This window comes from Ruditapes philippinarum, unplaced genomic scaffold, assembly GCF_026571515.1.
Source record: "Ruditapes philippinarum isolate M1 unplaced genomic scaffold, ASM2657151v2 ctg3676_1_1_1_1, whole genome shotgun sequence".
Taxonomy (NCBI): domain Eukaryota; kingdom Metazoa; phylum Mollusca; class Bivalvia; order Venerida; family Veneridae; genus Ruditapes; species Ruditapes philippinarum.
In genome coordinates, this window is record NW_026851915.1 from 18,633 (window position 1) to 31,287 (window position 12,655).

Sequence of the window (12,655 nt, forward strand, 5' to 3'; positions counted from 1 at the left end):
ATTTATGTAACAAGCTTTAATAACAAAAAGATTTTAATAACGAAAAGATTTGCTTAAGGAGAATGGCCATCAAAATAAACCAAAAAGCAGTCTAGGTGAAACGCTTAAACAAACTCCACAAAGGTCAAAGGTAAATCATAATGAATACAATATTAAAACCTACATAACTACGCATCTAGCCCGTGAACATTCAGTGTTTGCCTCATTGTCTGGCCTTTAAAGTTTTCATTTTTGAATAATTTAAGATGTTCCGGTTAAAGGCCCTCTACAGTCAGTTCGACTTCCTGTAAAATCTACAGGGAAGAACTCAATATAAGAAGAATTTTCATTGGTCATTTTAAAATTACAAACTGAAATTTGAGAATCCTGTTGGTCATTCTATAATAAAATGAAAATAATTGTTCTTGTCATTCTAAAATAAAAGTAAAAAGATGCTCGGCCGAACTAAAACTGGTTAATTTGCATATCGTTTTTAGGAAACATGGAAATAGAATCATAAGGATTATGATATTGAGTCTATTATTAAATGTTCCGTTAAAATCTTTTCAAATATTAAAATCATATGCATATGTTTGCACAAACGAAGTATTTTAAATAGAAACAAAATGTTGTGTCTGAAGTATATCCCTTAAAAGTTAAGAAAAAATGTACAAACAAAATATTTTTTTCGTACTCCATTTTTTTCGTCTCATGTCTTTTTTATTGTCATGAAATTCTTTTATTTCTATTATTGTGAATGTTGTTTTATCTCAAAGAGAAATATCTAAGTAATTGAAGTTTAATCAAATCGAAATTTCATAAGAAATACATATGCATTTGTGAGTCTATTTCAATGAGATAATAAAAGTCGAAATAATGAAACAACATCAATAAACAAAGTACTAGTATTTAGTTTAATTGTTTGTCCTTTCCAGTTCAATATCTGTGTTATTTGAAAATGATGTTTATATCAACAGCTTTCCTAAATTATGTTTTTCAACATAATTTAAATATTAGCATATTGCTAAATGTATTTCACAACTCGATATTTCGATGTAATTTAACTTGACATACACTCAGAAATGCATGTTTTCGTCAATCTAACTTAAATAAACTTAAATAACGCTTGAAGGTATATCTAATTATTGGCAATAAGCAAATGCTTAAGAGGAGGAGAATAAATATTATATCTGAAAAAAATCACGAAAAAAGAAACACTCTTTGCATCAATTTAAAAAAAAACCTGGAAAAATTTATAAATCTTGTAAAACTAAGCAATTGTAAGGTAAGAAATACAATATATATTGACAAAATACTTAAGCATAATACCACCTTTGATACATGATGAATAAACTGTTTGCAACAAAATATTATCCACTTTATCTTGCGCTTTCATGAATAAATATCTAACCTACCTTTAACCAAATCAATATAAATCAACTAAGCAGCATCGATGAGATACGTTATACAAATGAAATATCACGTTTTATATTGTTTGTACAGGATTGTCTTGCTTTATTTTGTATCATTCAATCAATGATACTGAAGAGGTTTTTGCATAAAGTAATATAATGTTTATAAAGGGTTTACAAATTAGGAGAAAACAGTTGCTTAGAAATACTTTCACTATTAAAGTAAGTGGGTTTTGCTAATTTTATGAAAAAAAATCTGTAAATAAATCAACAACATTAAGAATCATTTGCAAAATATACCAAATGGGTTCGATTATATTCATTTTAATAATAGGAAATGCGGTTGGAGCAACGTTTGGACAAACATACAAGGAAATGGACTCTTTGTTAGGACATCTTTTTGATGAGAAAAGATATAACAAAATGCTTAGACCTCTACTTAACCAGACTGATGTTATAAAGGTTAGTGGATCTGTTTTCCTTTTCATACATGTTAAAGTTTGACAGCCCGAGATGATTTGGTTTACAATTTAAATTGACTTGTCTGAATTGTCTTTGTTTTTGAATTGAAGACAAGAAACATATTTTATGTCGTCTGCAAAATGAAATTTTTTATTCCTTTGTTTCAGGTAAATTTTACACAATTTATAAGTAGCATCGAATATTTTGACATCACAACAGGAGAATTGCTTGTCAACGGGTATTTTGAAATAGAATGGATAGATGAAATGCTTAAATGGGACCCAGATCTGTATGCAGGAAAGAAACGAATAATGTTACCTAAAGGAAAACACTGGAAACCGGATTTTTACCTCACAAATGGACCAGCAAATGAGGAATCCTCAGTTTATGGGAGCGGATTTGCACCGGCATGGGCCACATATCAAGGATCGGTGAGGACTATTCCGGCTGGAAGTTATAAAACAAAATGTAATGTTGACACTTCGTTTTACCCATACGATATGCACACGTGCTACTTTAAATTTATTGTGTCCAACCATGATGATACAGAAATCATGCTTAACTCACCAAGTACGGATATTATCGTTAGTGATTTAAAAGAAAATGGAGAATGGGAAATAAAGGGTACCAATATAAACATTTTGCTACTGAAGGATAACAACATAGAAAATGTGACAATACCAATGTTTCAGTCATCGTTTGCGATAAAAAGAAGACCAACGTTTGAATTAGTAAATGTATTTATGCCTTTCACACTTATGTCTTGTCTAAATATGGCAACATGTTTTGTACGTCCAGACTCTGGTGAAAGATTAACATTTGCGATAACGCTGTATTTGTCATTAGTTGTCACTACAACAGCTGCAACTGAAAGAATTCCTGAAAACTCTTTAAAACTACCTTACGTGTCGTACCAGCTTCTTGTATTAAATTGTATCAACACTGTTGGGGTGTTATGGAGTATATACATCGTAAATTACGCAGGCAAACCAGAAGTGCAACATCTCCCGAATTGTTTGTTAAGAAAAGTGATGAAGCGGAGAAAGACAAAGATATTAAATGATAAAAACATTCCTTCACAAACATCTTCATTTTCACTCATGTCACTTGAACAGGCGAAGAATGGTGATCGTAAGAATACTCAAAGTAAGAATGAACATCTTGAGGAAGAAAATCAACCTATTCCCGCACACGAAGTAGCCGAAGCTCTTGATAGAATTTATTTTTGGGCTATTGTTTCGTGCATTATTGTTGTTGATATTACATTTGTTGGACTTAGCTTACGTTCAAGAGCTGGTACATGTAGGCTTTGAAAACGTCATTAAAGACTAAGAAATCTTTTGTAGAATTTTCTTCAACAAAGATTAATTTGTATTTAATGTGAGTTGCAGAATAAATTATATTTAGACAAGCGCAATTGGACGATTGTGGATATTATTACAATGTTAAGTTCCATGTAATTAAACATATTTTTTTAAATGTTTCTATTGTAAACACAAACCGTTTTTATGAAAATATAAATAACTGAATGCATCACAATTGCACACTCCTACAATTTCATTACAATTTTAATTGCCACATTTTTTTCCGATTTTTTTTGCAGATCATAACATAACGTACTTTTGTGTTTACATTAAATTGATTAGTTTTTACATCTTCTTGTCTTATAATGCATGCCTGTTTAATATCATTCAAAGAGTATGCTTCAGGTAATAATATATATCTTTCACTATGTAAATTCATTCACTTGAAATTAATGAAACATTTCACTTGAAACAATAACAATGTTGCTTCATTTCTGTTCTTTGAAAGCTATAAATGTGAACAAAAACTGCTTTTATATCAATCATTGAATATAGTTAGTCTTGAAAAACCTGAATGTCAATATTTTAATATTTAAAGATCTACGTAAAATGTGCTTTTTTTATGCCACCGCAGCGGTGGCATATAGCGATTCACCTGTGTGTGTGTGTGTGTGTGTGTGCGTGTGTGTGTGTGTGCGTGCGTGCGTGCGTGCGTGCGTGCGTGCGTGCGTGCGTGCGTGCGCGTGCGTGCGTGCGTGCGTGCGTGTGTGTGTGTGTGCGTGTGTGTTTGTGTGTGTGTTATATAGATTATATAGTGAACTTAAAAAATCTTCTTGTGAAAAACCACTGGTCCAATTTCAACCAAACTTGGCAGGATTGATCCTTGGGTGAAGGGCTTCCAAAGTTGTTCAAAGAATGTCATTCCATGCAGAAATCTGGTTGCCATGGCAACCAAAAGGAATTATAAGAATAAATTTAAAAAATCTTCTTGTAAAGACCCAAAAGGCCTAGGGCCTAGATATTTTGCATAAGGCATCGTCTGGTAGACCTCTAACAAGGTTGTTCAAATTATAGCCCTGGGGTCAAAATTGGCCCCGCCCCGGGGGTCATTGATTTTCACCATATGTACATATAGTAAAAACTTAAAATATCTTCTTGTAAAGCCCCAAAAGACCTAGAGCTTAGATATTTTGCATAAGGCATTGTCTGGTAGACCCTTACCAAGATTGTTCAAATTATAGCCCTGTGGTCAAAATTGGCCCGCCCCGGGGGTCATTGATTTTCACCATATGTACATATAGTAAACACTTAAAATACCTTCTTGTAAAGACCCAAAAGGCCTAGATCTTAGATATTTTGCATAAGGCATTGTCTGGTAGACCCTTACCAAGATTGTTCAAATAATAGCCCTGGGGTCAAAATCGGCCCCGCCCCGGGGTCATTGATTTTTACTATATGTACATATAGTAAAAAAAACTTAAAATACCTTCTTGTAAAGACACAAAAGGCCTAGAGCTTAGATATTTTGCACAAGGCATTGTCTGGTAGACCTCTACCCAGATTGTTCAAATTATAGCCCTGGGGTCAAAATCGGCCCCGCCCCGGGGGTCATTGGTATTTCTTATATGTATATAGTAAAAACTTATAGTAAAAACTTTTAAAAAAATTCTTCTAGAAATTGACAAATGCTAGAGGTTAGATATTTTGCATGAAACATTGTGTAGTAAACGTCTAGCAAGATTGTTCAAATTATAGCCCTGGGGTCAAAATTGCCTCCGCCCTGGGGGTCATTGATTTCAATATAAACATATAGTAAAAAATAAAAAAATCTTATAGTCTGAAGGTACATGGCTTAGAGCTTTTATATTTGGCATATAATATCATCTATAGATCCTCTACTAAAGTTGCTTTAATTATGTCCCTAGTGTTAAAATTGCCCTGCCCAAAAGGCAATAGTTTTCCTTATATGTATAAAGTAAAAACTTAAAAAATCTCTGAATTGACAAAGGCTTAAGGTTAAATTTATGGCATGAGTTTTTGCCAAGTGAACCTCTACCAAGATTGTTCAAATTATAGCCCTTGGGTCAAAATTGGTTCCGCCCCAGGGGTCATTGGCTTTCATTATGTACATATAGTGAAAAAATAAAAAAATATTTTTGTCTGAAGGTACAAGGCATAGAGCTTTGATGTTTGATATATAATATCATTTATAGGTCCTCTACCAAAGTTGTTCAAATTTTTCCGCTTGTGTTAAAATTGGCCCTGCCCGGGGGCAGTGATTCTCATTATGTACACATAGTAAAACCAGAAAATAAAACAAATGTTTTCTGAATGGGAGAAAGCTACAGCTTAGATATTTGACTTGAAATGTTGTTTGGTTAACCTGTATCAAGATTGTTTTGAATTAAACCCTTGGGTCAAAATTTTGCCTTGCCAAAGGGGACAGTTACCTACTTTATTGTCCTTTGATGTACATCAATGACATTTTGACCATGTGCAGTTTTAATTTTGATATCAGGTGACCTAGATTTTGACGATGTGACCTACTTTCTTGTCCTTTGATGTACAGCTATGAAATATGAACCAAGCGGTGGCATAGCATTTTTCTCAAATGCAATCTTGTTTATTGCTGTTGTTGTTGTTGTCGTTGTTGCCTTAAAGAATTAAAAAAAGTAGAGTGATATTGACTTTATTCTCGTTGATAAATTCACCATTGATATTAATAAAATGCGTTAATATTTTATTATAATTATTGATGTGTTTCAACTTGCAGACTACAGCTATAGCTGTCAATAATTACAATTCTGTTTTGTTTTCTTTTGTTGTTTTTTTTTTCGATTCAATTATAAGATTCACTTTAATTCCGCAAACTTTATTTTTAAAAGTTATTATATACCATTGACCTTTCGCATTAACTTTTCTTGTGTTTCTCGACTTAGTTAATATATCATATGACATATTTAAAAAAGATAAATTTTACTCAAAACATGACGAAATTTAAAAGAAAAGCAAAAAAGAATTAATACGAGAATAACAATAACACTTTTCAGTACAAAGATGTTTGATGAAAACTATTTAATTCCAGATCGTGTTCAATTCAAGCATAGTTTTGTAGTGCGTGTTCAAAATTAAATTGATCCCAGGAATTTAATAAACATTACGGAAAATTATGCTGTGTCTCAAAAAACACTAAAAGTAATAATTTTATAGCATACACATTCATAATGTCTACTTCACTTAAACATGTACATGTATAATTATTGATTGAAACAGATGCTGAGGACATGTCTATATTATCAACGACTATATATTCCATTCGTTCTCCAATAGTACTTTTATAGATTGTTTTTTTTTTATTGCTGGAAAATATATTTGAGGCAATCAATTAAAAAAAATATTACTTCTAGCACATGTGTTAATTTTATTCAAATATGTATGATTGTTCAATTGATAGAAATTATTGGTTCACTTAACTTTAATTTATTTTCAAATTCGATTTTTCTTTTTCTACAATGAATACTGAAGTACATATTTTCTAAGGTAATATCTTAAGAACATACATATAGTTCTCCGCGTTACATCGTATAGCGGAGAAATATTGTCTCAACATAGCGTGACCAAAACCGGTTTTGTCTGTTATTATAGGTCTATAAATAACTAGTTATGTGATATATTGGTCACTTCTACGAGGTTTCTCTTACGGGTAACATCTTACATTCTAAAATGAGTGACACCGACATGAATTCGGGCGGGGAAGATAGCCAGAAATTGGAAAGAATGGTGGATAGTAAAATTCGACACTCCCTGGAGACGCATAAGAACGACATGCTCAAGGAGATTGGCTCATTATTCGAAAAGATAAGTGAAAATACTAATAATTCACAGTTAAGCAAAATTAGTAATATCATAGCATGTGACATTCCAAAATTCAAAAGAAAAAGCAATGAAGAGCAATATAAGCACAACGTTAAAGTAAACATGAAATTAAATGAAGCCGAGCAGTTAGTTAGCACAGACCCCGTTCAGTGTAAAGCCAAAATCGTTGAAGGTATTTATTTCTAATTTCGCTGTACAACAGTTAATTGATATCTTATTTTCGTTTATTAGGATATTTTTGATTATTTTTAATGATATCAGAAACACCTGAAACATAAACATTTATGATAACGGTGATAATCATATATAAAAGTACTGCCGTTATATAAACATGTCGATCACTATGTTAAAAATACACACTTTTCGTTATTTCGCTTATGTAACGGATACTAGTATTCATTGTTTTATATGAACAATATATGTTATCCTTACAATTTTAAAGCACATATATTTTTATTGAACTGAGTGATATTTTTATTGTTGCTATTCAGCATACTTGTACATATATAATTGATATATCTCATATCTCGTGCTGTTATGCGTTTCAGCTAAAGAGATAATTGGACACAGACAGAAGCTAATTCAGCTTGCGGATTCGAGCGAATTAGGCTGGCGTGTGGTGCACGAGTATGAGACAAATCCACTCGCAGATGATTCCGAGGACGAACGACGCATGTATAAAGCCGAAGCACGTGCTAACCGGAAGTTAAAAGCCGAGCGAGCAAAGAAGTCAAAGTCGGGACGTCCTGCGCCCTACAGACGACCGGTGGCTTCTACGTCCACATCAACAACGGATCATGTAACGCCTAAAACAGGTCGACCAGGTCTTTGTTTCCAGTGTGGAAAAATTGGTCACTGGAAGAAAGAGTGCCCGGGAATAAGCACCAATATTAAGATGAGTATTAATGAAAATTTAATGTTAAATGATATCACTGTACTGAATGCATCGAAGTCTGTTGACACTGCACGTGATGCTGGAGCACGTGCAGTTCAATATACTCAAGGTAATTGTAAACCAAGCAACACTTCTAGTCTAGTGTTGTCACCAGTAGGAAGGTTAAGACAAAGCTTTGAGAAGTGGCGGTCAGTCGCAGGTGAGTCTTATATTGTAGAAGTCATAAAGTCAGGATATAGACTTCCATTTAAGAGTTTGCCTTCTAAATCTGTTTTGAAAAACAACAAATCTGCGAGAGACAATCCGATATTTGTTATGTCGGAAATTGAGAGTCTTTTAAAGAAAGGCGTAATATCTGAGGTTCAAAACACTCCTTTTGTTGTAAATCCATTGACAGTTGCATACAATCGGGTAGGGAAACCCAGACTTGTGCTAGATTGTAGACATATTAATCCACATTTACATTTGTTCAAAGTCAAATTTGAAGACATTTTTGTAGCACAAAGTGTTTTTCAGCCTGGATCCTATGTGTTTACTTTTGATCTTAAGAGTGCGTATCACCATATTAATATTTTTCCTGATCATAGAACCTATTTAGGGTTTTCTTGGGTGAAAAATGATATTGTTACTTATTATGTGTATAATTCTCTGCCGTTTGGTATAGCCACTGCGGGTCATATTTTTACTAAAGTACTTAGGGTAGTAGTCTCGTATATTAGAGAGCAGGGTCATAAGGTCATCATGTTTTTAGATGACGGAATTGGCGGGAATCATGTTTTAGCAGAAGCTTTAAAATCTAGTCATTTCATTAAATCATCACTGCAGGATTTCGGTTTCCTTTTGGCGGAAGAAAAATGTTCATGGCAACCTTTACAAAGTGTAACCTGGTTAGGTCACGTTTTAGATTTTAATAGCAATCGTATTTTTATTACGGAAGGTAGGATTTCTAGGCTTTTAAATGCAATAGAATCTGCGCTTAAAGCTATTTATCTTGACAAATTCAGTTTATTACCAGTTAGGAATTTGGCATCCATTGTTGGTCAGATTATTTCCTTACATTCTGTATTAGAGCATAAAGTTAGGATTAAAACCAGAGAAATGTACAATTGCATTCTGGTTAGGGCTAGTTGGAATTCTCCTGTAATTGTAACAGACAGGGCAATAGAAGAATTATTATTTTGGAAAAATAACGTAGTACAGTTAAATACTAACGGTAAGTCAATAAAAAGGGCATCCCCTTGCGAGTATACACTGTTCTGCGATGCAAGTGGTGAGGGTTATGGGGGTATGTACTGAAAAATAAATCAGTTTGTTATCCCGAGAGGCAGGGACATAGCGAATATTACATTGCCACCGGATGTTGGTATTCCAACGGTACAGGAGCCGTTTTTTGATATGCTCCCGGAAGTGAGCTCCTCGTTTGACGAGGTTTTCATTGGTAAGAAACGAAAAGCGCTCCCGGATGTGAGCAGTAAATTTGCGGAGCGATCTCCGGAAGTAGATAGCTTGACAGATTTTTCATATGTAGATTATAGATATATGTCGAATCCTAGTGATTTTTGTTGCGAGGGCAATTCTAATCATGGTTACAAATTTCAAGACGTTAGCCACGTCATCGGTACATGGGATCCCGAGGAAGTCGGGCGTAGTTCTACTTGGAGAGAGATTGAGGCAGTAAACAGGGTCATTAAGAGTCATGCTTATATATTGAAAAACACTTCTGTAAAAATTTATTCTGACAACAAAAACGTTAAATCTATTTTATTGAACGGAAGTAGAAACTTTTCTCTGCATTGTATTTCAACTTGCATAAATGATTTTTGTGTGAAAAATAGTATCAAGATTTGTCCTGAATGGATTCCACGTTCCGAAAATTATTTGGCTGATTATTTAAGTCGGTGCAAAGATAGCGACGATTGGTCTATATCAGATACTCAATTTAAACGTTTAGACATTTTATGGGGTACTCATACAGTAGATAGATTTTCTTCTTCTTACAATAATCATTGTGAAAGATTTAATTCCAAATGGTGGGTCCCTAGAACTGAGGCTGTAAACGCTTTTGATCAGTTTTGGGCCGGTGAAAATAACTGGATCGTTCCACCGCCTAGGTTAGTGCCGGATTGCTTAAATAAAATAGAAAACGAAAAAGCAACATGTACTTTAGTAGTACCAATGTGGCAGTCTGCAGCATATTGGCCAAAGCTTTTTGAAAGCAAGTTAAAACTTAAAAGCTTCATAGTAGATGTTAAAATTTTGCCGAGGCAGGGAACCATATGTATAGGCAGGGGAAATAATGGTATTTTCGATAGGGATCCGTTGTCTTTCAACATGATAGCTTTTAGGATTTGTTTTCGTACTTAAATAAGAAAGCATGCTTTTTTGTACATATAATATATGAATATTTCTGTTTAATAGGTGTTGACTTAAAAATCAGCATGGAGAGCAAGTTGGCAGAGGCAGGAATCAATAATCAAGGAAATCTGGCGGAACACATGGCTACATATATTTTACATTCAAGGGCAGATAATACAGTTAAAAAATACAATGGTTATTTCAAGCTCTTTAGAGCATTTTGTGAATCTAAAAGTTTATCAGCAAGACCAGCTAATTACATGACAGTGGCATTATTTCTAACTTCTCTTCTAGACGAAAATAAATCAAACAGCGTCGTGAGTTCATCTGTGTACGCCATTAAGTGGATGCATTCTATTCATGACTTGCCGGATCCTACGGACAATTCTGTAGTAAGGAATTTATTAGAAGCCTCTAAAAGACTTAGATCAAAACCGGTTGTAAAGAAAGACATTGTAGATTCCAATATGTTAAAATCTTTGTGTGCCTTGTTTGAAAACAATATGACACTTGTGAATTTACGAGACTTGTCTATGATTCTAATTTGTTATGCAGGTTTTTTAAGATTTAATGAATTAAGTTCTCTTTGCTGTAATGATGTCATTTTTAATGAAAATCATATTGTTATAAAAATAAGGGTTAGCAAAACTGATATTTACAGAAAGGGAAACGAAGTTCTAATAGCTAAGGGTGATACTATTGCCTGTCCATACAAGATGTTACAAAAGTATATGTCTAAGGCAGATTTGACTGTTGAATCAGAAAAATATCTATTCAGACCATTGTTGAAAACAAGAGGTAAATACTCATTGGTTAAAGTAAACAAACAGCTGAGCTATACTAGAGCCAAAGAGTGTATTGTTGCTAAACTTAGATTAGTAGCTCCGGGATTGAAACTCGGTACACATTCTCTTAGAGCCAGCGGTGCTTCCGCTGCAGTTAATTTTGGCAAGGTATCTGAGCGTTGCATTAAGAGACATGGTCGCTGGAAGTCAGACCAAGCAAAAGATGGTTATGTTCAAGATTCACTTGAAGAAAGGCTTTTTATTTCAAAGCATTTAGGGTTATGAGGTGTTTGCATCTTTGTTTAAAAAAAAAAAAAAAAAAGAGCTCAGTTTTTCAAATGATACATCTTGCAATTCCTTAATGAATAATGAACAGCCATATTTCGATATTATTAGCAAATTGAATTAGAATGTTTCTTTTCTATGCTTTGTATTTTTTCTATAAATGCGCCTCGTCAACGCAAAACTGTTTGTTTGTTTTGGTTTTGGTTTAAGGTGGTGTTTGAGACATATAGTTCTCCGCGTTACATCGTATAGCGGAGAAATATTGTCTCAACATAGCGTGACCAAAACCGGTTTTGTCTGTTATTATAGGTCTATAAATAACTAGTTATGTGATATATTGGTCACTTCTACGAGGTTTCTCTTACGGGTAACATCTTACATTCTAATTCAATTATATATTTTGTGAAAGTTTATATTTCTGAGTTTTTTCTTTGAAAAAATAGAGAGAGCACGTCTGGACAGAATTCCGTTAAGTCCAATATTTCGAGGAATAGTCTGAGAAATGTGCCGATCACCGGTATATTTCGTGCATGCTACAGATACACGTTTCCTTTCGCCAAAAAAAAAAAAAAAAAACGGCGACGGGGTTTTTCGTGGGCGGCCAGTATTCCGATGACAAATATACAGTCAATGATATTTTGTTAATTCTGTTAGAATGTTTACAAGCTACAATGATAATATAATAACTATTGATTGTGACGTGTATTCCAAAAAGTAATAGCTGATACATGTAAATCTTTATGACATTACTCTTTTACTCTTGTATGGGACATGTTTTCCCACAGTTAATTCAAGTTTATATATACATGTATAGTTCACAAGTAGCAGATAACATAATATTTTATCATTACGAATGAATTTAGTTTTATTGCAATATCAATGCATTTTGTTAAACAAAAATAAAATTAAAAGATTTTGTATTACTGCATAAACTGCTCCCATGTTACCTAAATAAATGCGCTTCGTCAACGCAAAACTGTTTGTTTGTTTTGGTTTTGGTTTAAGGTGGTGTTTGAGACACATACTTATTTAGTCTTAAATAGATATAAACTTTACTTAAACATCATTGACTGCTGATACAGAATGTTAACATTGTCAATCATAATGACCATATGCCATGTATTTTGTAAATGTATACTGTACAACGATGTACCATTTGTTGCATACTAGTTGGAAATAAAAAATTTCTTCTTCTTATATTCTTTGCTGATATTGCGGTTGAAGAATCCTAGCTAGTAACTTAATCATTTTTTTTTAATTTCACACGTAAAACTATCTTATTCCGTCAGTAATGATGAACTC

At 33.4% G+C, this 12,655-nt stretch overlaps 2 protein-coding genes across 3 annotated transcripts; both read left to right on the forward strand.

Moving 5' to 3' along the window:
* Positions 1-1,659: 1,659 nt before the first annotated feature.
* Positions 1,660-3,166, forward strand: LOC132742590 (neuronal acetylcholine receptor subunit beta-3-like). The gene is made up of 2 exons (XM_060731043.1): positions 1,660-1,853; positions 2,021-3,166. Exons 1-2 carry the CDS (start codon positions 1,695-1,697, stop codon positions 3,164-3,166), a joined length of 1,305 nt encoding a protein of 434 aa, XP_060587026.1. The 5' UTR covers positions 1,660-1,694.
* Positions 3,167-6,734: 3,568 nt separating this feature from the next.
* LOC132742550 (uncharacterized) lies at positions 6,735-12,304 on the forward strand. 2 transcript variants are annotated; one of them, XM_060730996.1, is made up of 2 exons: positions 6,735-7,205; positions 10,347-12,304. In XM_060730996.1, exons 1-2 carry the CDS (start codon positions 6,881-6,883, stop codon positions 11,351-11,353), a joined length of 1,332 nt encoding a protein of 443 aa, XP_060586979.1. In that variant the 5' UTR covers positions 6,735-6,880; the 3' UTR covers positions 11,354-12,304. The 2 variants fall into 2 exon arrangements, with proteins under 2 accessions (XP_060586979.1, XP_060586973.1); XM_060730990.1 differs by lacking the exon at positions 10,347-12,304 and adding an exon at positions 7,582-9,240.
* Positions 12,305-12,655: the final 351 nt, after the last annotated feature.

Excerpts from the sequence above, each read along its gene's own strand:
- LOC132742590 (XM_060731043.1), top strand. The coding sequence starts at position 1,695 with ATGGGTTCGATTATATTCATTTTAATAATAGGAAATGCGGTTGGAGCA. Across the intron at positions 1,854-2,020 it reads ACCAGACTGATGTTATAAAG|GTAAATTTTACACAATTTAT; the intron begins GTTAGTGGATCT and ends CCTTTGTTTCAG.
- LOC132742550 (XM_060730990.1), top strand. The coding sequence starts at position 6,881 with ATGAGTGACACCGACATGAATTCGGGCGGGGAAGATAGCCAGAAATTG. Across the intron at positions 7,206-7,581 it reads TAAAGCCAAAATCGTTGAAG|CTAAAGAGATAATTGGACAC; the intron begins GTATTTATTTCT and ends TATGCGTTTCAG.